General features: G+C 31.3%; 3 protein-coding genes across 3 annotated transcripts; all 3 read left to right on the plus strand.

Moving 5' to 3' along the window:
- The first annotated feature begins 838 nt into the window (after positions 1 to 838).
- On the plus strand, positions 839 to 2,227 carry LOC107030424 (FBD-associated F-box protein At5g38590-like). Its single transcript, XM_027919464.1, has one exon. The coding sequence runs from the start codon at positions 908 to 910 to the stop codon at positions 2,225 to 2,227; it is 1,320 nt and encodes a 439-aa protein (XP_027775265.1). The 5' UTR covers positions 839 to 907.
- Positions 2,228 to 6,351: 4,124 nt separating this feature from the next.
- LOC107030589 lies at positions 6,352 to 7,333 on the plus strand. The gene is made up of 2 exons (XM_015231854.2): positions 6,352 to 6,699; positions 6,911 to 7,333. Exons 1-2 carry the CDS (start codon positions 6,433 to 6,435, stop codon positions 7,142 to 7,144), a joined length of 501 nt encoding a protein of 166 aa, XP_015087340.1. The 5' UTR covers positions 6,352 to 6,432; the 3' UTR covers positions 7,145 to 7,333.
- Positions 7,334 to 11,455: 4,122 nt separating this feature from the next.
- LOC107030803 lies at positions 11,456 to 12,693 on the plus strand. Its single transcript, XM_015232051.2, has 2 exons — positions 11,456 to 11,719; positions 12,249 to 12,693. The coding sequence occupies exons 1-2, from the start codon at positions 11,501 to 11,503 to the stop codon at positions 12,531 to 12,533; spliced, it is 504 nt and encodes a 167-aa protein (XP_015087537.1). The 5' UTR covers positions 11,456 to 11,500; the 3' UTR covers positions 12,534 to 12,693.
- Positions 12,694 to 25,882: the final 13,189 nt, after the last annotated feature.

Genomic DNA, 25,882 nt, shown 5'->3' on the forward strand with positions numbered 1-25,882 from the left:
GTTTTATGAACTCTCTATTTGTTCTTTTTAACTTTATTATAGAAATAAAAATTCATAATTTATCCTCCCCTTTCCTCCCAAACAATATAAAACTATTTCATAATTTATCTTCCCCTTTCCTCCAAAACAATATTGTCTAACTTGCATAGCTCAATTCTTCTTCTTCCTCTCTTTTTTATCATTAACAAATATGATTAAAACTTGAATTACCAAGAAATAAAAAAGGTACAACTCCATATTTAGTTATTTTTAGCAACTTTATTTATCGGTTTTGTTTAATCATGAAGATGAACGAAGAATTTTTTTTTGATTTTCAGCAAAAATGGTGAGATGTGAAGAAGAAAGAGATGAGAAATAAAAAAAATGGGAAAAATCTAGAGTTGGATAAATGAAAGGGGAAGATTTGGACCGTTAAGTGTGCCAATCACACACATCAGTTTTTTTTTCTCACTTCACGCGCTCAAAAGGCGTGCCTCAAACAACAGGTGACAAGTCAGCCAAGTGTGTTTGATAGGTACACCCTTTGAGTGGTTTAAGTGTACAATAGGAAGAAGCTCTTGTGGCCGCTTATGTGTTCTCCCTATATATTATATATACCTAATTCAATTTTAACACATATTATAGATTTATCAAAGTATTGTTATATAATGCTATAAATGGTAATAAATAAAAATATCATTAAAATCAGTAGGTATTTATTAAAAGATAATAATATTTTCTGATACTTATATATATATATATATATATATATATATAAAATTACCATTTATATGTTAGTAGTGTTCTAGTTTATATAGGTGTTTTTTTGTGTTGTTGATTTCTACTGAAGGCATAACCTATAAATTGAATAAAGCCACGAAGCTAATGGGAAGAAAAAGCAAGTGAGAATCAAAATCACAAGGAAATAATGTTTGAATTCGCTGGTAGTGTTAGGCAGAAATTGCAGAAGCGAGGCGATGAGTTGATTGGCGGAGTCGAAAAATGGGGTTTTAAGGTACGGGCACCTTCAATTGATATATTGACGGAATGTCTCATTCATAAAATACTCTGTTTTCTTAGTTTTAAAGAAGCAACTCGGATGAGCATTCTTTCCAAAACATGGCTGCAAGCTTGGTCGAATCTTCCAAACTTGGATTTCACAATTGATTATTTAAAAGACAATGATATGAAAATAGTTGACCATATCATGAGGAGATATTGGGACAGAAAAATCCCTATCCAAAAGTTTGAATTATCAGTTGAAACGTTCATTGAAAATTCTCATGAAGTTTTACTTGTCCCTATGATTGATAAGTGGCTTGGCGTTGTACTTAGAAATGGTGTAAAACACCTTACCATATCATCATACCCCTTGTTTATTTTCGCAATCTTGGCCGTAAACTCTGTCAGAAAATTAGTGCTGGAATCTTGTACTCTTTTGCCTAGTGTTGTTGTTGTGAATTGCAATTCTCTGAGAAAACTTTCTCTATCTTATCTAACATTAGACGAAAACATGCTTCAGACTCTACTTAATAGTTGTCCGTTGATTGAATCTTACACCTTTAACTGTTGTTGGGGCTTGGAAACAATGAATACTCAAAAGATTAAGTCGGTTTCCCTGAAGTTTTTGAAGATTCAGAATTGTGGAGGAATATGGGAGATTGATGCACCAAACTTGGTATCACTTAAGTATACATGGAAAGACATTCCTCAAATTAAATTTGTGAGAAGGTCAAGTCAACTGAAGTACTCAAGAATCGATTTCAAACTCTCAGAGAGTGACAATGTAAATGGAGCATGGTTTTGTAAGTTGAGGAAGTTCCTATCAAATTCGATCTCTTGGTCTGAAGTTCGCATTGTATCTTATAGAGCCAGCGACATCAACATTCAAAATTTGCAGGTGGACCATAATGATTCTAATCCGCATGTGAACGTTTTAGATGTCACCATTATATGGAACAATAGGGAGAGCTCAACATTTGTGGATGCATTGGTATGGAGTTGTCAGCCTAGGAGACTCGACGTGTTTTCAACAAGTGAAAAGGTCACATTTTTCATTGATCATTTGATGTATATGAAGAATTCGAGTCATGGAAGCACACCTCTTCTTAGTCAATTAAAAGGAGTAAAAGTCTACAAATTTTACTTGAAGAAGGGGAGTTGGCAGCCTGTGGAACACAAAAGTGGTGAGCTGGTAACAACCAACTCTGATATATGGGTTTGGTGTTATTTTTTATTAGATTGGTGAAGCAGTTTATTCTATTAAAAATTGAAAATTGCACTTTTATTCTATTCAACTTTAAGAACTTCAAATTTAAGATTTTTACATAACTTCTTTATTTGAAAGTAAAGTAGTCTTTTATCAAACATGATCAAGTTGGAAATATCAATACACAAGGACAATATGTTGGATTTTCAGTTTTCTTTGTTATTGTTCATGTTGATTTGTTGTACATATTTTTGGCTAACAGATATCGTTCAGAAACTGACTCAGTAGCTCATATGTTGTTGTGGTTATTTCAGTTTACAGATATTTAAGCAATGTGCATCATGTCTGAACCGGAATAGTGAAAACAATAGAGCCTATATACGATCATGTTCTGTCATATAATTGTAAAAGTTGGATGGGTGTGAACTTAACTAGCCGTATTAACTCGTCTCAACTTACTGTTCTGTTTTTATCGACTCCCCGACATATAATTCTGTTTTGGACTTGTCACATCTGTTTCATAATGAGGAAATTGAGCCAATGTTTGTTTACTTTGGAAAAATTGTGTAACACCATGAGCAGTAGTCAACAGAAAAACCATCCTGATTTGTTTTTTCAACTTTTTACTTGTTGATTTTGTAAGTTTGAAATTGATAATCTCTTTACTCTTTCATGGCTCATTTCAACTTACTTCTCTGTTTCAATATATTGTGATATCTGATATACTTCAGTCACAACCATTTAGTAATGGTGTTATGAATCAGAGATGTGATAGAATAACCAGAAAAGTATAAGGTTTCTTGTTCGCACCCTACTCATTATTCAATGATATTGTTATGGTATCATTAACATTTTTTTTGTTCAGAGTATATATATATATACATATATTCTTGTGGTAATATTAAGATTTATTATACTAGTCTAGTTCTTTATTTATTTATTTTTATTAATTAGAAAATAGTTAGTTGGTATTTTCATTTTTTTGTATTTATTTTGTTTTCTTAAAAAAAAAAGGAAAAAATATAGAAATAAGAGAAAAAGATATTGAAAAAATTAAAAAGAAGATTAACTAATGATAAAAGGGAAAGAAAGACCAAAAGAAGAGAAAGAAGAAAATAAAGAAACAAAATAATAAAATTATTACAAATGGTATCTCTAATAAAGATTCATAGCTATAGTTTAATAATTATGATTCATAGCTACATGTTATAGAGAAGAAAAAGACGAGAGAGATTGGGAGAGGGAGGAGAGAAGCGAGTAAGAGAAGGCAGAGAGTGAGAGAGAGGTTATGTATATATATATATTGGTTAGATAATTGTATATTATATATATATGCATTTGTATATATGAAAAGAGAGATTAGGAGAGGGAGGAGAGAGGCGAGGAGATTGGGAGAAGGAGGAGAGAGGCGAGCGACATTGGGAGAGGGAGGAGAGAGGTAGGCGAGAGTGGGAGAGGGAGGAGAGAAGTGAGCAAGAGAGGAAAATAATTTGTATAATTCATGGCTACATTCGTATAATTCGCATGTTTTTGTATAGTTGAGTAATATAAAGTCTGAAATTACACAAATATGATAAAACTTGAAATAATGATTGATACAAATATAAACATATGAACGTTAAACAGTTATATCGAATATGTTATACAAATTACATATTATATAAATTATATTATACAAAATCTGAAAACTCCAAGTTTATACAAACTTTAAAAAGTTGTACAAAAAAGATTGAATGTATATGGTGACAAAACTGAAATATCAAAGGAAATCATCGTCATATACAAATATAAACCATTGTATACAGATACAAATCAAACAAAAAATTATTTAGTTACGAATTATACAAATGCGGCTAACTGTACAAACGTGAACTGTACAACTCGAAGTCAGTCCACATAATTAATTATCAATGTTAGTAACGAGTGGTAATTATAGCAAATTATAGTTATGATGAGTAACTAAGTAGTATAAGTTTGCTTAATAATTGCGTAATTTTTCCATTTATTTTATTGGATTCTCTAAAATTTTATCTCATTTGATAAAATTCCAAAACCCGTATTTTCCTCACTCTATCCTATTCTTAGATACATCACTCTTACCCGATTTATTGGGACATGTCTTGTATCAACAAAGGTTATGTATTGGGACGCGATGTATAGGAACATTGAGCGACATATCGGGACATTTGTGTCTTGTATCGACAAAGGTAATATATCAGGGCGAAAATGATTTATTCAAAATCATTACATTTTAAAGGACTTTTGTAACTCAGAAAGAGTGAGAATAGGATGTAATTAGCTCTTAACACTATAAAATTTATGTAATTTAACTTTCTTAGATAAGAGCAGTTGACATAAATAAATGTCTACTCGAAATAATAGCTAATAAATCATAAATGTATATTTTTTAATATTAATATATAATATACATAAATTATACATTTTTAAGCTGTCGCATTAAGATCTGAATACTAAATAGTTAAGACGGTTTGTTTTCTCAATATCTAAATGTAAAATTTCGTTTTGCTTAAAAGTAAAAAATATAAAATCAATCAAATAAATTGCATCTTATATTATAGCAATTAAATATTTGAAATTCTTATATGACATTCGTTTGGATGATGACTAACTATAGGGCTTGTGTGTTGATTTGGAACTGTATTGACTAATGATGGTGGTTGTGGGTAGTATCTTATGGTTTAGTTATTATCAAAAGTGATTATGGTGGTAAGACTATAATAATTAGTATTGAAATGATATTAAATACTAATAACTAATGATGATGATACGATTAACGATAAATAATGTTGACTAATGATGTTAATTACCGATAGTGATATATAAGGGGTCTATTCCCATGCTGGAAGAATCAAAGAAAAACGTGAGAGCATTTTGTAAGTTATTCATTTCATATACATAATATATATGTATATATATATATATACTATGTGGCAACAACCTATCTATAATTATTTATCCAACAGTAACTTAATTCCCTCATCGACACATAAATATTATTCTTTCATCACTTTATTTTGCGTATGTCTTTCTTTACAAAAATACAAATTATAATGGTGGGATGTATTGCTTTTTTACTTTATTCTTTCTGTTCCTTTAGCGTCTTCGTCTATACCCAATGATTCAGGCAGGGTGTTCGCATTATCTTCACGAGTGGAACTAGCATTTCAATTACAAGTTCGACATAATTCAGTAATATATATATTAAAAATTCACTTATGTATATATAATTTATTGACAACCTAATAACTATTTTATTTTTTTAAAATGTGGAGTTCATAATTCAAAATCCTAGTTCCGTCTTTGATTATCCTCGTCTTTTCGAGTCTCCAACACAAATAATGAGATTCTTGTTACAAGTATGAACCCATTGAAATTTTGCTGAATGCTACTTTTAGACTTTGAAGTAGTGTAGTATCTGATACTTCCCCTTTCTGTTTGGTGATTGGTGATGTTTTTTTTTTATTATTACGACCTAACTGTGACACAAGTCCAATTAAAACTTTACCACATTTGATCACTTTCTCATGTACGATCAGTATTTATCCGCATTTGATATTTACATCTAACCTTCTAAGAAAAGTTATTAAGAATATGATCCTTCTTAATGACTATCTAAACCTTGTGTAGAATCATGAAGATAATTGGGAAACTTACATAAATATATTATAATAAAAAAAATTATTATTTATAGCAATAACATTTTTTTTTCACTTGACCACTTTAATTCATTTATAATACAAGTTTAATGCATATTACAAAAACAATTTATTATTCACATATAATACAAGTTTTAATGATGGATAATACATTTATCACACATTTTAATACACATATAATACAATGTGACAAATATTTACCAAACAAACATAATATGTTTCAAAAAGAATTATAGATTCAAATATATTGAATACATAATTCACTTTTAATACATATTACAGATTGATTACTAAATTACTATAAATGGTAATAAACAAAAAGTATCGCTAAAATCAGTAATTATTTTTTAAAATGTATTAGTTTATGTAATCTTTCCGAGATAATTTGTCTACTAATATGGCCCATAAGGAATATCTCCTTGAAATTTTAGCCTCCCTGGAATTTAACAATTATTCACACGAAAACGAGTAACATGATTAACTAAGGTCTAATTAAATAAAAAATTAAATTCCTTAATCTCCTCTTATTTATTTGCTCTGTCCAATTCCATTTTCTCATCTCAAATCATGAATAAAGAGAGTGAGTCCCAAGGCCAAGGTGTTTGTGAAAAGATTTTCAAGATAGCAATGAATATAAGTCCAACTTTTCGATCATTTCGCCGAAATTCTCCACTATTTGTTGCTACTACGAAGCCAAAAATAAATCATCAGAGGAATTATACAGCTAATATATCAAAACCAGTTGCTGTTGTTGATCAACTTGAGTTAAATCACCAGCAAATTCCATCTCAAGGCAAATGTCATCAAAACTTTTCTACTACCTCCAACAATACGGTACTTATTACCTGTTTATCATGATCATGTTTGAATCGACGATGTTTGTCTAGATAAACTTGATTTTGTTATAAAGAAATTTGACTGTACGAGTCAAACAAGTGAATTTTGTTGTTTGGCCAAAATCTCTTACATACTACAAAATTTAACCTTTTTTTTTTCTCTTCATATACTTACAAGTAGTTAAACTAATTATATTATGTCTGCACAGGTGCTCGTAGAATATAATCACATTGTAGGAGAGAATAGCACAACAACGCGCAAGTTCAAGGGTAAATCTATGAAAGATGTGAACAAGTCTTCTGTAAAGAACATGATCACTATAGATCATCATCATGAGATAAATGAAGGTCCTAAAGATGATAATGATAGATTTTCTAATTATATTGATCATGTCAAAAGCAAGATGAGAAGTATCTCTAGTTTTGATGACAAGTATGGCTAGTTTTGATGATGATGATAAAGTCACTTACTATTTCAAGTTCAACATTAATAATTAGACTATTGATGCTTGCTGGTGGGGAACAAATGAAGGAGCTATATTTGAACAATGATTATATGTACAATTTTTTATACTTTTGATTAAATAAGGGGAAAAAAAGTTATTGGGTGTTATATATATTGATTTTTATTATACTTTGTGTTTGTATTGTAGAAAAAAATTGAATCTTGGAAAAAGGAAAGAAGTTTTTTTAATGTTTGGTGTTATAAGAATGATTTTCATTACTCATTTTTTTTGTGCTAATTTATGACTTTTTCAAGTTTGTGGTCTTGATTGATTGCTTGATAGAGAGATACCCAAAAAATCTTGCTTTCTTTGAGTCAATACAGTATAAACTTATTGTTTTAGTAAAAACTATTATGTGATTTATTTCCATTTATTTAAATTTTGGTGGATAAAATTATTCGATATTTGGGTGATGACTATTTGTCTTTTTTTAAACTTCAGACTATGCATATATATTTAGTGACCATCTAGTAGGGGTTTTGAACATATAGTATTTGAAGTTAAAGATAAAAAGGGGATTTGATTAATTCAATTCTTAATTTTTTTTCATAATGCTTATGTACTCGAAATAATGTGTTATACTATGCAAGAACCATCAATGCACGATGCTCTTTGACTCATTGTTATCCTAGACGATTTATACAATTTATATACAAAGATTTGATGATATACAACACTTTGCAATTCACACCATTAAAGTTATAATTAAACATGCATTTAGATTGAAATTTTGTGAGTAGACAATTTTTTTAACCTAGAAAAGTTCATCTCAATGTGTTGTGTAGCAACAAAAGTGATTTCAACATAGTGTTGTCCTCCATTAATTCTCTACTTTCATCATGCCCAAGAAAGAATTAAGGGGTCTATACTACTGGCCTCACACTCATAGACTCCAAAACCAATCACTATAAGATTCTTTTACGAAGTAGTACTTTAGTCTTCACACTTCGTTTGGATGGTTGTTACACATTGTTCTATTATTTATTTTAGCGCACTGATATAAGGTGACAATGTTATCACATCAAATTGATCGTTATATAAAACAAAAAATTTCATTGTTATCTAATGATGAATTTAATAATATGATATAATAAAATTTGAATACTAATCGAACGACATTAACATACAATACAATAGTAACAATAACCATCCAAATGGAATCTTGTAAATTAGGAAAATATCAAACAAGAATGTGATTCCCCTTCATGACTAATGACTATTTTACACCTTGTGGAGAAGAAACATGATTAAATAAACTAGTAATGAGTCTCCATAATATATGATCTCCATCTCCTCTGCATCCAACCTTCTCCCAAGGTGTACTCTAAAATGGGTAAGAACCAAACCATCATCAAGAGACACTCACTCTCTAGGCCAAGGAGTATGTGAAAAGATTTTCAAATCACTAAATCCAACTTCAATTTTTCGATATTTTTCCCGAAATCCCAAATCAAAAAATAGCAATCAGTGATCATCATCACAGAAGCGACCCTGCTAAAGCCACAGAATTAAAGCAAGTTGTTACTCAAAAGGTCAAATTGCCTCAAACAAGATACATATGAAATATAATCATAGCGAAATAATCGAGTCTAAAACAGGATCCCCTGTACATAAGCTTGCAACAAGAGATCATATGGAGAATCAAGATTATACTAATTATAATGACACTAGTAGTAATGATAGGTTTTCTAGATATATCGATCATATGAAGAGCAAGATTATGTCTAGCTATGATGATGATGATGAACACAGTATCGATCCATCTAAGTTTGAGATCAGAACTACAACTATTGCTTGTGGAGGTCAAAGAATCAATCAAGTAAATAACTCCATATTGAAAAAAAATCTGTATAATCATATGATTATCAAACAACAACAACCTTCATGTTTGTACATCAACCTTAGATATTAAAAGTTTAACTACTCATGATTCCATTACAACGTAAAAAGAAGTTCATGAAAAACATATGTTCAATGATTAATTCAAAAAGAAATAAATGAATACCTACAAAAACAAATTAAAGTTCTCCTCGTATTAATTAAATACGGTAAGATATGACACCTGAGTTCAACTCAAACTCAAAAGCTAACTCATGAGGGGGATTTGTTAGGACCGAAAATAAGTAGGTGTAACTGCGGAAGCTAGCAAAGCCTCAAAAGACCACGAGTAAGAAGACAACGAGAAATATACCAAAAGACACAAAGATTTAACGTGGTTCGGTCAATCGACCTACGTCCACAAAGGAGATGAGCAATCCACTATAAATATGAGAGTACAAAATACAGAGGGAAACAACCTCAACCAATTCACTCGGAATACATGGGAGGTTCACACAAGTGATAACGTATCAAGCTTGTGATCCATAAATTCTCCCTCTAACCAAAACTCTCATAGCCCTTAAGACTACATTGTGAATGCTGATTAAGTTAGAAGGAACATTCCTCTATTTATAGAGTCCTAAACCTTTTTCCTACAAGAAACAGATTAGTCAATTCAAAATATTTTCCTAAAAGAAAAACCTATTTATGGTAAGAAATCAGAGCAAATAAAACCCAAAAAGACTTGTCCTAGTTTATATAAGGAGACCAAATTCTCATCCCTCTATCGATGCCCAGATCTCAACTGGAGCATAAACACTTCTAAATGGAAATCCAACATAGGTGAACAATAATTTGAAATGAGTCTAACTCTGACACCATGTGTTAGGATCAAGCACTTTCTTTACATATATCCTTTAATGAACGAATTAAAAACTATCCGAATTTTGCCTTAATGTGGCGCCATAGGCTAATCGGGGATTTGACAACTCTCCAAGTGTAACTCGAAGAATAAAAGCTCGAAAAGACACTTTAAAGCACAAAATGTGAGCCAATCGATAGCAAAAATATTGTATGACTTAGGGTCTCACATCAAGAATTTTGTAAGTACTAATAATTCGTTTCATATTTATCATATCATATATTATACGTGACAACAATCAATCTATTATTTATCCAACAGTAACGTTCCGCCAGAGGGACGGACCTAGAATATGCCGAGGGGGTTCATCCGAACCACCTCAGCAAAAAATTACATTGTATATTTAAAGATATTTTAAAGAATATTTATGTTTATATATTAATTTTAAACCTCCTGAATATAAAATTAGAAATTGACTTAGTGATTTAGGAGTTCAAACCATAAACTACACATAAATATTATTCTTTCTTCACTTATTTTCCACGTATTTCTTTAATTTTTTTACAAATTATAATGGTGGGATCTATTGCTTTTTAAAGTTTATTCATACTATTCCTTTGGTGTCTTTGTTTACACCTAAGGATGCACGCAGGTACGACTTCAATAGAATTCAATAACTTTTATACAAATATTATATTTATTAATACATTTTTTTTTATAAAAAATCTAAAATTTCATAAACTCAAAAGTTCTGTCCCTCATGATTGTCTCTCCGAGTCTCCGACACAAATAATTAATGAGTTTCTTGTTACATTACAATTTACAAGTAAGAACCAATTGAAATTTTACTGAAAGCTAAATGTTCCTTTTAGACTTTTGAGAACGTATAGTATCTGATGCTCCTCCTTTCTGTTTGGTGATGATTTTTTATTACGACCGCACTGTGACGTATGTCCAAAAACATTTACCAAATTGCACTTTTTAATAGTTGATGTACCATTAAACTTTATCTCCATTTGATATTTATACTAACCTAATAAATATATGTATACACGTGTCGTAACTTTACATTTTTATATTGCTAAACCATAATTAAGTAATATATGCATTCTGACTTTTAATACAACCTTTATTATTTTGGTGTAATAGCCTGCAAACCATACGGAAAATATAAAATTGCACTAGGCAAACTTTATACGACAGACTCGCCTCAGAAGACCATTTAAGGGAGATCGATCCCCTTTTTTTATATATATATATATATATATATATATATATATTGATGAGTACTACATCAACACATGTACGCATATCATTATCTTATTGTTAATTAGGAAAGGAAAGCTATTAACACGAATATGATCTCTTTTAATGACTATCTAAAAACCATGAAGATAATTTGTCTGTTAATATGGCCCATAAGGAATATCTCCTTGAAATTTAAGTCTCAATGAAATTAAACAAATTATTCACACGCAAAACGAGAAACACATGATTAGTTAAGATTCTAAGAAACTTAATTAAAATTGCTTAACCCTTTCCTATTTATGTGCTCTATTCTAACCCTATTTTCCCCATCTCAAATTTGGTTATTTCTCAAAATATTTTGAAAAATGGGAAAAAAACAAATCACTATCAAAGATAGTACTATTCAATCCCAAGGAATTAGTGAAAAAAATTTCAAAGTAGTGAATATAAATCCAGCTTTTCGATCATTTCGCCCTAGTTTTCCAGATGAAAATCCAAAATTTGCTACTAATTCAGCTAAAGCTTCTGTATTAAAACCACTTTGTCTTGAGTTAAATCACAACTTGTCTTCTGACTCCAACATGGTATAGTACTATTGAATAAACTCTATTCTTACTGTCTTAATTTATATGTATTATTTTCCCTTTTAGTCAGTGAATATACATTTCTATATTTCCTAATAATTTAATTTTAAAATGTTCAATTTACATTTAATACAAATGTCTATGACTTATTTTAGACTAAATTTTAAAAGTCTTTGTTAATTTCTTGAATTTTGTGTCAGGTCAAACTAACACATATAAATTGAAATGGGAGAAGTACTTATATTATGTGTCATGCTTCTTCACGTCATGTATGAGTCTAATTCTTTGTTATCTTTATTAGGTCGAACAAATGAAAATACTTTATTACTATTTGATTAACTTGAATCCAAGATCTCTTACCTGATATAATAACATGTTGAAATTGTGTAATCATATTTTAGTTAATTGATGTATTTATTATGCCTCCTTACATATGTGCTTTTTTTTTTTTTCAGGTGAAAATTTCAATAGTATGATCATTTTATTTACAAAATTATAATATTTAATTAATTATATTATGTCTAAACAGGTCCTCGTGGAATATAATCACGTAGGAGGAGACATGAATAGTGCAACAACTCACAAGTTTAAGGCTGAATATATGAAAGCTATGAACAAGTCCTCTATAGAGAACAACATGATCACAATAGTTCATCATCATCAGATAAATCATGAAGATGATAACGAAAAGTTTTCTAATTATATTGATCATGTCAAAAACAAGATGAGAAATATGTCTAATTTTGATGATAATGATCATAAAGTCACTCATCATAACTATATTAATGACCGCTCCAAGATCAACGTTAATTAGAAGTACTACACACACAGAGTTATGTATGAATAATTTTATCATATGCTTTAATTAAATAAGGAGAATTTTGTTGAGTGCTATATATAAATTGATTTTTATTATACTTCGTATTTTGTACTTGAAAAGATTGAATATTGGAAAAAGGAAAGAAACTTTTTAATGTTTGGTGTATAAGCATAACTTTGGATTACTAATTTGTTGTGCTAATTTATTAGACATATATACTCTATCATCTTAAGAGGACTTTTGATGGGAGTACCAATTATTGTATGTGTAATTTAATTTATTCTTCGCAATAAACTAATTAAATATCACACGAACCATCACAGGGACTATACAAGCACTTATTTTACTATCTTTAAAATACGTTTATGACTGAATATATACTAATTACATGAAAAAAGGAAATTAATTAATATATTTATTATATATTACAAGTATATGTATAATATAATGTAAGCATTCTACTATAATAATAGATAGTATATAGTGTATATATTTAGTATATATTAGAAGTATATATATATATAATTTAATCAATCTATTGTCAAAAATAGTTAAAATTATTACAAAATTAAATAGATAACAATTTATTATACTGATAACTGACTCAAACTATAAATAGTGATGAAAAAAATTGTCCGAGTGTGGCCCTTTAGCCTGATGGGCCAAAACCCGACCCCCGCCCATAGACCCGATAGAACTGCTTGGCGGGTCACAGGCCTTCTTTTCTTGGAATTACTGTTGAGACTAATACCGGCCCACCCATTAGTGGGGAACCAAATCCGGTATATCGAGAAGGTGTATTTGTAATGTCCGATCCGGTCCAGTTAACACACTTACTTCAGCCTAATGATGTTTGAGCGCAACTTGAGTCCAAAGACTTGATGGTTTACGAAATTATGCAATTTACGCGATTTCTTGAATATGTATTATAATTGAAATTTTGTGGGTGAAAAAAGTAAATCAGCTTGAAAAGCTCATTCTCAAAAAAATTTGAAAATCTTTTCAACCTACATCCAACAATTATTTTGCCAAAAAAAAAAAAAAAGAGGTGATTTTGACACATTGGTGCCCTCCCATTCCTTAGTTTCCCAAAAAGAAGGGGTCTACCCTGTTGGCATCATAAACATAGACTCACAGAGACTCCAAAACCAAGAGATTCTTTTCAAATCAAGAACCAATTGTTCTTTAGTCTACAAACATTGTTTGGATGGTTGTAACACACTGTTTCATATTACATTATTCTGATAAATACAATATTTAGATAGATTACACACTTTCATTGTTGCATAATGTCTCTTAACATTTTCTTCTTTTTTTTTTATTGGATTTATTTGATAAAGATTTGATAGGGTAAGGAAGACGGGCTAATAACCCAAATATCCAGGAAAAAGCATAATATTTATTGGAAAGATGGCTATAAACAAATCTGAAGAGTAAACCTACAAGAAAAAATGGTACAATTAAAATAGAAGTATAACTAGATGATAAGAAAAAACAACAACAAATTTAGTGCAATCCTATGTGTTACCCCTATTCTTACGAATGAAGAAAAATTATTTTCAAAAGACTCTTCATTGAACAAACAGTGAAAAATACATTTAGCAACAAACATTAAAAAAAATAAGATAATAAAACACCTAGACAAAATAAATACATAACACGTGGTGATAGCTAGAAATCTTAAACCAAGAGGAAAAAAGGAATGATACTAAAACTAAAAAAAAAGGAATAAAATCCAACCGACTACTAACTAGCCTTCTTAATGTTCGACTTTTATTATATCGTGTTCAAAATACTAACTTAACAGCTTAATTCGATTTATGATATCATAAGATAGAAAAGGAGAAATACTTTTAACAGAATTTAAGAAGAACAAAAAATATTTCGAGTCTACAAGTTGTTTGTGTTCAAATTATAACCACTTTGAACACAAACAACTTGTAGACTCGAAATATTTTTAAGAATTAGGTTACTTTCTCTGAGACAGAAAAATGTTTCATGCACCATGCGTCATGGTTTTTTAATACACGTGTCCTCGAATTGACAACATACAGTTAAGGTTTGACCAGTACATATTGACTAATACAAGGCCAACACAAATTGACATGTTTGACCTGTCTTAAAACACAACCCAATGAATTTGACATGTATACAAATCAATAAACTATTAAATTCGTAAGAAAGTTGATAGGTGGGATTCTTTGAGGGGTGCACCACCGACTGATCTTAATTTCTAGAGAAGGTCTCGAAATCTCTCATTGAACATATATAATGATAAAAATATGTTTGATTATGTTTTATTAATACGAATACGAATCATGAAAGAGACCTAACAATTCTTTAGATTTTCAGAATTTTTAAAAAATAAAGATAATGACACGATCACACCAAATTGATCTTAAATAAAATAAATTTTTTCGTGATTATTACAAAATTGTACAATATAATAAAATTTAAATAACAGTTAAAACAAATATTGTATTTAAACTAACATTACAATACAATACAATACAATACAGGCGGTAGCAATACACGCTTTTACTATTCAAAAGTGAATTTATTATCACCCTGAAACGTGTAACACCACTCTCACATTATGTGGTGTATTACACTCGCTGCCACATCAGCGTTAAGTTAGCACCATGTCAAAAATTATATTTTTTAATTTCTTTTCTTTATTAATTATTTTTTCTTTTATTAACTATTTTTTACTCTAATTAGTCACAAATTAATTATTTTAGTTCTTTAATAATTATATCTTCTTCATCACTAAATCCCACTCATTGTCGCCCAACGCCAAATATCACCACCACGATTATCAATATCGATTTTTTCTTCTTCATCACCTTCAATTATTTATTTTAATTTTTGCCACCCGCCACCCATCACCACCAAACCCATAATGTTGTTATCACCACCAAACCCAAAAATTGATTAACAACCAAAATTTCTTTAACAAAGTTAAAAAAATTTGAAAAAGATAGAAACAATCAATCGAAATTTTTATAGATAAAATACAATTATTCACTAACAAATCTATGGAAATTAACCTGATTGCGAATTAAAAAAAAATCATGCTTTTAGATTGTGATTAAATAAAGTGTGATAAAAAGAAAAAATGAAGAAGAAGAAGACAATGAGTGTGTGTGAAGAAGAAAAGGTGTGTGGGGGGTAGAAAAGAGGATTGTCACTTTTTATTTTATTCTTTTTTTAAACTAACGTGCGTATTTTTTATTTTTTTGTCACGTCAGTTTTAGGGAGTTAGAAAATTCACTTTTGAATAGTTTAAGCATGTAACTGACTTTTTGGAATAAGTTTGAAGGGGCAATTTATGTCTTTTTCCCGTACAATTATCAAACAACAATCTTATCAAACCTAGATATTAAAAGTTTAACTATTCATGATTCAATTACAACGGAAAATAATCATGGATAACATATGTTCAATGATTAAATCAAAAAGAAGTAAATGAAAACCTACGAAAACAGAGTTCTTCTCCTTTCTTTGCGTTCTTCCTTTTATCAACCTCTCATAAAATGAGTTGGAGTTGTAAATACAGACTTTTCAAAAGTCTCGAGATGAAAATATATCCGTCAATCAATTTTGTTATGATTTCACAAGTTAATATATATATATATATATATATATATATATATATATAAAAAAAAAAGAAAAATTCTAATACAAATATAAGATCTACAGAAAAGCTAGTGAATTCGACTAAATTCGAGAACCCCCACCTAACTTCGCTCATGGCTCCTAGGAGTAATTCATAGAGTAGATACTCAAAACGACACTTGAAAGCACCACATGTGAGCCAATCGATAGCAAAAATGTATGACTTATAGTCTCACATCAAGAATTTTGTAAGTATTCGTTTCATATTAATCATATACTATATGTGGTAACAATTTATCCAACAGTAAAATTTATTTCCTCATCGACCTAATTAGATTACGCATTAATATTATTCTTTCTTCACTTAGTTTTCCGTGTATTTCTTTAAGTCTTTACAAATTATAATGGTGGAATCTATTGTTTTTTAGTTAATTCTTCGTTTGCACCCAACGATGCAGGCAGGGTGTTCACATTATCTTACGAAATAGACTTTACGCAAATATTATATTCACCAATAACCTTTTTTAAAAAAGAAAAAAATCAATCGAAAATTCATAAACTTGAAATCCTTATGGTCTCTCCGAGTCTCCAAAACAAATAATTAATAACCCTTTGAAATTTTACTGAAAGCTAAATGCTACTTTTAGACTTTTGAGAACGTATAGTATCTGATGCTTCTCCTTTCGGTTTGGTGATTTTTTATTACGTGCGCACTGTGACATAGGTCCAAACATTTACCAAATTGCACTTTCTTTATTGTTAATGTACTATAAAAATTTAGGATAAACTTTTTAACTTGATCTTATTTTACGTTTTATCTTTTAACTTTAAGCGTATATAAATAGACACTTAAACGTGTATTAAATTGAACAAGTAGACAAATGACTTAATATATGTAGGGTGTCACATAGGACATAGTTGTCAGGTACGACACTTTATACAAGTTTAAGTATCTACTTGTGCACATCCAAAGTTTGAGGACATAAATATCTGTTGAATCCAAATTAAAGAGCGTATATATGTATGATGCCAAAAAATTATTTGTATAAGTTGAATCTAAGTTAAAGAAATATTTATTTATTATCTCAAAAATCTTCATTTTGTGTAACAGCTGATCGATTTGGTGTGATCGCGTTGTTACCTTAATATTTTCTCCTCATATTTTATCTTTAGTTATTATACATAAACATAATCCTTACTTTGTGTCAGTCGACAATTATGATATTTAACTCTGGATGTGCACAAATAGACACTTTTAACTTTATTTTATACCCTAATTTTCTTGTAGATTTATCATTCAGATTGTTGATGTGTGACATTATGTAACAAAAAAAAAATAAGACTGTTGTCTTTCTAAATGTTGTTTTCATTAAAATCATACATTATGACACAAAAGAATATAATACAATACAAAATGAAACATTAGGTAACAACCATCCAAGTAGAGTCTAACTTACTATTGATAATCATGAGTACATCAACACATGTATGTTTGGTTATGGGTCTTTTTCCCTTCCTATGTGGATAAATAAAAGCCCAATTTGAACCAACCCATTTTTGCCCATAGGCCCATTCTTATGAGGCAAATATAAGCCTATTTAGGTCTTATTTTCATATACACAGAGAGTTTTTTCAGCAGCCAAAAAGAGAGAAAAAGAGCAGTTTTCGCAGTCAAAATTCAGCCCTAACAGCGAACTTCAAATTGCGATTCCCGCTTCGTTTCTTGTCCGATTGAGCTGATTTTTGGACAGCATATTATCTTCATCTCAATCTTTGATTAGGAACTGACAGAGTTGGATTTGGTGGCCTGCAGCTTCAGTTTTGCTGTCGTGAACAGTAGCTGCGAAATTGGTGATTTTGCTCCTTTAATTCTCTAGATTTGGTGCAATCTTATTTTGTTGTTGCTCGTTGTTTGGCACTTGTTTTGTGGCCAATTTTGGAGAACAATATTGTAACTCTTGGTGATTATAGTGGAGCTTTTGGTCCCGTGGTTTTTTACTCTTCACATCGAAGGGTTTTCCACGTAAATCTTGGTGTCTTGTGTGATTGGTTTATTATTGCCTTGTTATATTTGTTTGGTTGAATTACTTGCTGCCTTACTATCATATTGCTTGTGGTTGTTTGTCTTCTCTTGGTTCAAATCGAAAAGGGAAAGTATAGACTTGGGTATTCTTCCGCTGTTATCCTGTCAGGCATTCTTTGTTAGTGCCTTGTCTTTCCCAACAAAGTGGTATCAGAGCATTGGTTATTGTTGATTGTCGTTTTGAATGATGGAGGCAAATATGAGCAAAATGGTGTGTTTAAATGGTAGTAACTATCATATTTGGAAAGGCAAGATGAAAGATCTTCTATTTGTCAAGAAGATGCATTTACCTGTGTTTGCTTCTAATAAGCCTCAGTCTTTGAATGATGAAGAATGGGAATTTGAGCATCTGCAGGTTTGTGGCTATATTAGACAATGGGTTGAAGATAATGTTAGAAATCATATTGTGAATGAGACACATGCCAAAAGTTTGTGGGACAAGCTCGAGACACTTTATGCTTCGAAGACTGGCAACAACAAGTTGTTCCTATTGAAACAACTAATGAATATCAGGTATAAAGAGGGCACTCCTATTTCTGATCATATTAATGATTTTCAGGGTGTTCTTGACCAGCTGTCCGGAATGGGTGTAAAGTTTGATGATGAGATACAGGGACTTTGGCTTCTTAATACTCTGCCAGACTCTTGGGAAACTCTTCGAGTTTCTTTGACTAATTCTGCTCCCAGTGGTGTTGTAACCATGGAATATACTAAGAGTGGTGTCTTGAATGAAGAAATGAGAAGAAGATCTCAAGCCTCATCTTCTTCAGCTTCACACTCCGATGTTTTGGTTACTGAAGATAGGGGGAGAAACAAGTCCAGAGGTCAGAATGATAGAGGTAAAAGTAGAAGCAAGTCAAAGTCTAAATACAAGAATATTACATGTGACTATTGCCACAAGAATGGGCATATCATGAAATATTGTTACAAGCACAAGAGAGATATGAGACAACAAAAGAGAGAAGGCGATAATGAAAATCGTGTTGCTGTTGTTGCTAATGATGATCTTCTTGTTTCTTGTGATGCAAATGCCATTAATCTTGTTCGTGATGAGTCTAGCTGGTTTGTGGATTCTGGTGCTACTTCTCATGTCACGCCAAAGAAGGAATTATTTTCTTCTTATACTCCAGGTAATTTTGGAACGTTGAAAATGGGCAATAATCATGAAGTTGAAGTTATTGGCATTGGGACAGTTTGTTTGGAAAGTAACAATGGTTCCAAACTAGTTCTCAATAATGTCAAGCATGCTCCAGATGTTCGCTTGAATTTGATTTCTGTGGGATATCTTGATGATGAGGGTTATGTTAATACACTTGGTGTTGGCCAGTGGAAGCTTACTAGAGGTTTGATGGTTGTGGCCCGTGGTGACAAGTTGTCTAACTTGTATGTATTTCAGGGCTCCATGTCCAGAGACTCAGTAAATTTGGTGGAGAATGATACTTCATCAGAGTTATGGCATAGAAGGCTGAGTCATATGAGCGAGAAGGGGATTGATAGTTTGGCTAAGAAAAATTTGCTTTCTGGAGTGAAACAAGCAAAGTTGAAGAAATGTGTTCATTGCTTAGCCGGTAAACAGAAAAGAGTTTCTTTTCAGAGTCATCCGCCTTCAAGAAAGCTTGATTTGCTGGAGTTGGTACATTCTGATTTGTGTGGTCCTTTTAAGGTAAGATCTCATGGTGGTGCACTTTACTTTGTGACTTTTATTGATGATCATTCTCGCAAACTCTGGGTATTTCCTTTGAAGTCCAAGGATCAAGTACTTGATGTGTTCAAGAGTTTTCAGGCCTTGGTTGAAAGACAAACAGGGAAGACATTGAAATGCATCCGCTCAGATAATGGTGGTGAGTATATTGGTCCTTTTGATAGATATTGCAGAGAGCAGGGTATTAGGCATCAGAAAACTCCTCCAAAGACTCCTCAGTTAAATGGTTTAGCAGAGAGGATGAACAGAACTCTAGTTGAGAGGGTTAGATGTATGCTTTCAGATGCTAAGCTGTCAGATTCCTTTTGGGCAGAAGCACTTAATACTGCTGCTTATGTTATCAATTTATCTCCTGCTGTTGCTTTAGATGGTGATGTCCCTGACAGAGTTTGGACTGGTAAGAATGTTTCTTATGATCATCTTAGAGTCTTTGGGTGTAAAGCCTTTGTACATGTTCCTAAGGATGAAAGGTCAAAGTTGGATGTTAAAACTAGGCAGTGTATCTTCATTGGTTATGGTCAAGATGAATTTGGCTATCGTTTCTATGATCCTGTTGAGAAGAAACTTGTTAGAAGCCGTGATGTTGTGTTCTTTGAAGACCAAACAATTGAAGATTTTGACAAAGCTGACAAGGCTGATTTTCAGAGTAGTGAGAGCTTAGTTGATGTTGATCCAGTTCCTTTGACTATTGCACCGGAAGAAAATCTTCATAATGATGAAAATCAAGTTGATAATGAAGATGGTGATCATGTTCAGAATGACCGGCATGATGTTGTTGATGCTCCAGTGCAAGATGATGTGGTTGTCCAACAACCAATTATAGATGCTCCAGAGAGTTCTCTCAGACGATCTAGTAGAGAGAGAATTCCTTCATCTCGTTATTCTCCCAATGAGTATGTACTCTTGACTGACGGGGGAGAACCTGAGAGTCTTGATGAGGCCATGGAAAGTGAAGAAAAAGAAAGGTGGTTTGATGCTATGGAAGATGAGATTAAATCCTTGCATGATAATCATACCTTTGATTTGGTTAAGTTACCTAAAGACAGAAAAGCTTTGAAAAACAGGTGGGTTTTTCGGGTGAAACATGAAGATGGTAATCCAGTTCCACGGTACAAAGCTAGATTAGTTGTCAAGGGATTTAATCAGAAAAGGGGAGTTGATTTTGATGAGATATTCTCTCCAGTTGTGAAGATGTCATCCATTCGTGTGGTTCTAGGCTTGGCTGCAAGTCTAGATTTAGAGGTTGAGCAAATGGATGTTAAAACTGCTTTCCTCCATGGTGACTTAGATGAAGAAATTTATATGGAGCAACCGGAAGGTTTTGAAGTCAAGGGTAAAGAGAATTATGTTTGCAAATTGAAGAAGAGCTTGTATGGTTTGAAACAAGCTCCCAGGCAGTGGTACAGGAAGTTTGGTTCTTTTATGAGTCAGCAGGGCTTCAAGAAGACTTCTTCAGACCATTGTGTTTTTGTGCAAAAGTTCTCTGATGGTGACTTTATTATTGTGTTGCTTTATGTTGATGACATGCTTGTTGTTGGTCATAATACTTGCAGGATTCAGAAGTTGAAGCAAGAGTTGAGTAAGTCTTTTGCTATGAAAGACTTAGGACCAGCAAGGCAGATTCTTGGCATGCAGATTGTCCGTGATAGAAAGGCCAAGAAATTGGTATTATCACAAGAGAAGTACATTCAGAAAGTACTTCGCAGATTCAGCATGGACAAAGCTAAGGTTGTCAGTACACCTTTAGCTATGCACTTCAAATTGAGCACGAAACAGTGTCCTTCTAGTGATGATGAGAAGGAAGATATGAAGAAAGTTCCTTATGCTTCAGCTGTTGGTAGTTTGATGTATGCGATGGTTTGTACAAGACCGGATATTGCTCACGCTGTTGGAGTTGTTAGCCGTTTTCTTTCTAATCCGGGAAGAGAACATTGGAATGCTGTGAAGTGGGTTATGAGATATCTCTGTGGCACTTCTAGTCTGAGTTTGTGTTTTGGTACAGGGAAGCCTATTCTTTGTGGTTATACTGATTCAGACATGGCTGGTGATGTTGATACTCGCAAGTCTACTTCAGGGTACTTGGTTACTTTTGCAGGGGGAGCTGTGTCTTGGCAATCTAGGTTGCAAAAATGTGTTGCTCTATCTACTACAGAAGCTGAGCTTATTGCTGTCGTTGAAGCTTGTAAAGAATTGCTTTGGATGAAGAGATTCTTGGGGGAACTTGGTTGTGCTCAAGAGAGGTATGTGCTTTATTGTGACAGTCAAAGTGCTATACATCTTGGCAAGAATTCTACGTTCCATGGTCGGTCTAAACACATTGATGTGAGATACCATTGGATTCGAGATGTGTTGGATTCTAAGTTGCTTGAGCTTGAAAAGATTCATACAAATGACAATGGTTCCGATATGATGACTAAAGCTTTGCCAAGAGGGAAGTTTGAAGATTGTTGCATGGTCGCCGGGATGGCGGTCTCCTCCACATAGTCGTGAGGGGGAGAATTGTTGGGTTATGGGCCTTTTTCCCTTCCTATGTGGATAAATAAAAGTCCAATTTGGACCAACCCATTTTTGCCCATAGGCCCATTCTTATGAGGCAAATATAAGCCTATTTAGGTCTTATTTTCATATACACAGAGAGTTTTTTCAGCAGCCAAAAAGAGAGAAAGAGAGCAGTTTTCGCAGTCAAAATTCAGCCCTAACAGCCAACTTCAAATTGCGATTCCCGCTTCGTTTCTTGTCCGATTGAGCTGATTTTTGGACAGCATATTATCTTCATCTCAATCTTTGATTAGGAACTGACAGAGTTGGATTTGGTGGCCTGCAGCTTCAGTTTTGCTGTCGTGAACAGTAGCTGCGAAATTGGTGATTTTGCTCCTTTAATTCTCTAGATTTGGTGCAATCTTATTTTGTTGTTGCTCGTTGTTTGGCACTTGTTTTGTGGCCAATTTTGGAGAACAATATTGTAACTCTTGGTGATTATAGTGGAGCTTTTGGTCCCGTGGTTTTTTACTCTTCACATCGAAGGGTTTTCCACGTAAATCTTGGTGTCTTGTGTGATTGGTTTATTATTGCCTTGTTATATTTGTTTGGTTGAATTACTTGCTGCCTTACTATCATATTGCTTGTGGTTGTTTGTCTTCTCTTGGTTCAAAGCGAAAAGGGAAAGTATAGACTTGGGTATTCTTCCGCTGTTATCCTGTCAGGCATTTTTGTTAGTGCATTGTCTTTCCCAACAATGTACTCATCATCTTTTGTTAATTAGAAAAATTATAGGGTAAGTTGTTAACACGAATATGATCCCTTTAATGACTATCTAAAACCATGTGTAGAATCATGAAGATAATTTGTCTGCTATTATGGCACATAAGGAATATGTCCTTGAAATTTTAGTGTCAATGAAATTAAACAATTCACACACTAAACTAGTAACACATGATTAGTTAAGCTTCCAAGAAACTTAACCAAAATTGTTTAACCCTTTCCTATTTATTTGCTCTACTCTAACCCTGTTTTCCCCATCTCAAATTTGGTTATCTCCTAAAATGTTTTTAAAAATGGGAAAGAACCAAATCACTATCAAAGATCATTTATATGAGTTACAAAACTTTTCTTTTATAGTCAGTCTAAAAAAGAATAAGACATTTCTATATTTAGTAATAATATAACTTTAAAATGTTTAGTTTAAATGAAATAATTACTAGCTACACAAATATCTATATAACTTATTTTAGACTATAAATTTTAAAAAAATTTCTTTTTTAAACTTCGTGCCAAGTTAAACTAACACAAATAAATTGGAATGGAGAGAGTATTTGTTATATGCCATGCTTCTTCACGTCATGTGTGAGTCTAATTCTTCTTTTTTATCTTTTTTAGGTTGAACAAATAAAATACTTAATTGCTAATTAACTTGAACCCAAGATATCTTACCTGATTTAATAACATTTTGAAATTGTGTAATCATATTTTAGTTAATTGTTGTACTCCCTCCGTTTCATAAAGAATGACTTGATTTGACTTGACACGGAATTTAAGAATATAAAGAAGACTTTTACATCTCGTGGTCCTAAATTAAAGTTAGGTCAAATATACAAAATTGTCCTTTGATCTTGTAGTCTCAAACATGTCGTGAAAAACTGAAATTAAAATATTACCAAAAAAAAAATCATTTTTCTTGAAACATACTAAAAAGAAAAGGACATCTTTTTGAAATGAATGGAATATTTGTCATGCCTCCTTATATGTGAAAATATTAATAGTATGATCATCTCATCTACAAGATTATAATATTTAATTAATTATATTATGTCTGAACTGGTCCCGTGCAATATAATCACATTGAAGGAGCCATGAATAGTGCAACAACTCACAAGTTTAAGGCTGAACCAATGAAAGCTATGAACAAGTCCTTTATAGAGAACAAAGTATGATCTCTATAGTTCATCATCATCAGATAAATGAATTAGATGATTATGGATGGTTTTTTAATAATAATATTGATCGTGTCAAAAACAAGATGAAAATTGTGTCTAATTTTGATGATCATAATTTCACTGCAACAAAAAAACAACTTTTAGCGACAGAAAATATTGACATTAATAAAGAGCTTTAAGTTTTTTATCGACATTAGTTAAGTGTCATTAAAATTAATGTTACTAAAAGTTTTAAGGACATATATAAAGAGTGTTAATTACCGCTAAAAAATATATATTTAACAATAATTAATTAATTACCGCTAATGATATTTTTGATGTCGTAATTGTTAACGGCTCCAAGATCAACGTTAATTAGAAGTACTACATACAGAGTTATGTATGACTAATTTTTTATATGCTTTATTATTATTAATTAAATTAGGAGAATTTGTTGGGTGATATATATAAATTGATTTTTATTATAATTCGTGTTTTTGTAATAGAAAAGATTGAATATTGGAAAAAGGTAAGAAGCTTTTTAATGTTTAATTGGTGTATAAGAAATACTCTCTTCGTCCGGTATTATTTGTCATGGTTTTTATTTTTAGAGTCAAATTATAAGAATTTTAACTAACACTTTAAGATGAATTTTTTCATCATATTAATATGCAAAAAATTGTAATTTATAGTATTTTTCATATAGTTTTAGAATATTTAATTTTTTTGTTTAGAATATCGAATTAATATGATCTAATTTAGCTTTAAGAATTAATCAAATTGACTTACGATAAACGCAACATGACAAACAATTTCAAACGAAAAGAATAACTTTCTTCCCACTGAAGTAATTATAGCACTTTCTGTATCAATTAATTTTGCACCTTCTAATCTCTCAAAGTTTTGCTTATTAATTTGTTAGTGCTAATTTATGAGACATATATACTTTATCATCTTTAAGGACTTTTGATGAGCGTACCAATTATTATTGTGTGCTATTTACTCTTCACAATTAGCTAAATATCACACCGACCATTATAGAGACTATACAAGTACTTATTTTACATTATCTTGAGATTTAACCCTTTTTCAAACTCTGTATAAATAAAAAATATCATGCAAAAAACTATTTTAATCAACTTAAATAGATTTAATCCTCTTATACATGATTGTTTAGCTGATTCTAGTGATCTGCATTGGAGTTAGTATTTCAAACACAAGATTATTTAGTTGTAGTGCGAAAGTAAATCAAGATATCATGATTTTAAAAAAAATAAAAGGAGTGGTATATTTATACTAGTTCAACAAACCTACAGTCAAACTGATCAATAGATTTGAAGAATTCCATCTTTTGTTGATGCATGCCAAGTTAAACACCATTGAATTAATTAGTATATATTGTAGACTTTTATTATAGCACATAAAAAGTATGGTATACTAGGCGATAAATAATAAAATGAGTTGAGAATCAAATAAATTGAATTTTAATATTTTAGTAAGTTAATAGAAAATATTACATATGTGATTT

Source organism: Solanum pennellii, chromosome 9, assembly GCF_001406875.1.
Source record: "Solanum pennellii chromosome 9, SPENNV200".
NCBI classification, from domain to species: domain Eukaryota; kingdom Viridiplantae; phylum Streptophyta; class Magnoliopsida; order Solanales; family Solanaceae; genus Solanum; species Solanum pennellii.

Bases quoted from the DNA above. Each gene is read 5' to 3' on its own strand.
- LOC107030424 (XM_027919464.1), top strand. From the start codon at position 908: ATGTTTGAATTCGCTGGTAGTGTTAGGCAGAAATTGCAGAAGCGAGGC.
- LOC107030589 (XM_015231854.2), top strand. From the start codon at position 6,433: ATGAATAAAGAGAGTGAGTCCCAAGGCCAAGGTGTTTGTGAAAAGATT. The intron at 6,700-6,910 runs GTACTTATTACC...ATGTCTGCACAG, and splicing joins CTACTACCTCCAACAATACG to GTGCTCGTAGAATATAATCA.
- LOC107030803 (XM_015232051.2), top strand. From the start codon at position 11,501: ATGGGAAAAAAACAAATCACTATCAAAGATAGTACTATTCAATCCCAA. The intron at 11,720-12,248 runs GTATAGTACTAT...ATGTCTAAACAG, and splicing joins TGTCTTCTGACTCCAACATG to GTCCTCGTGGAATATAATCA.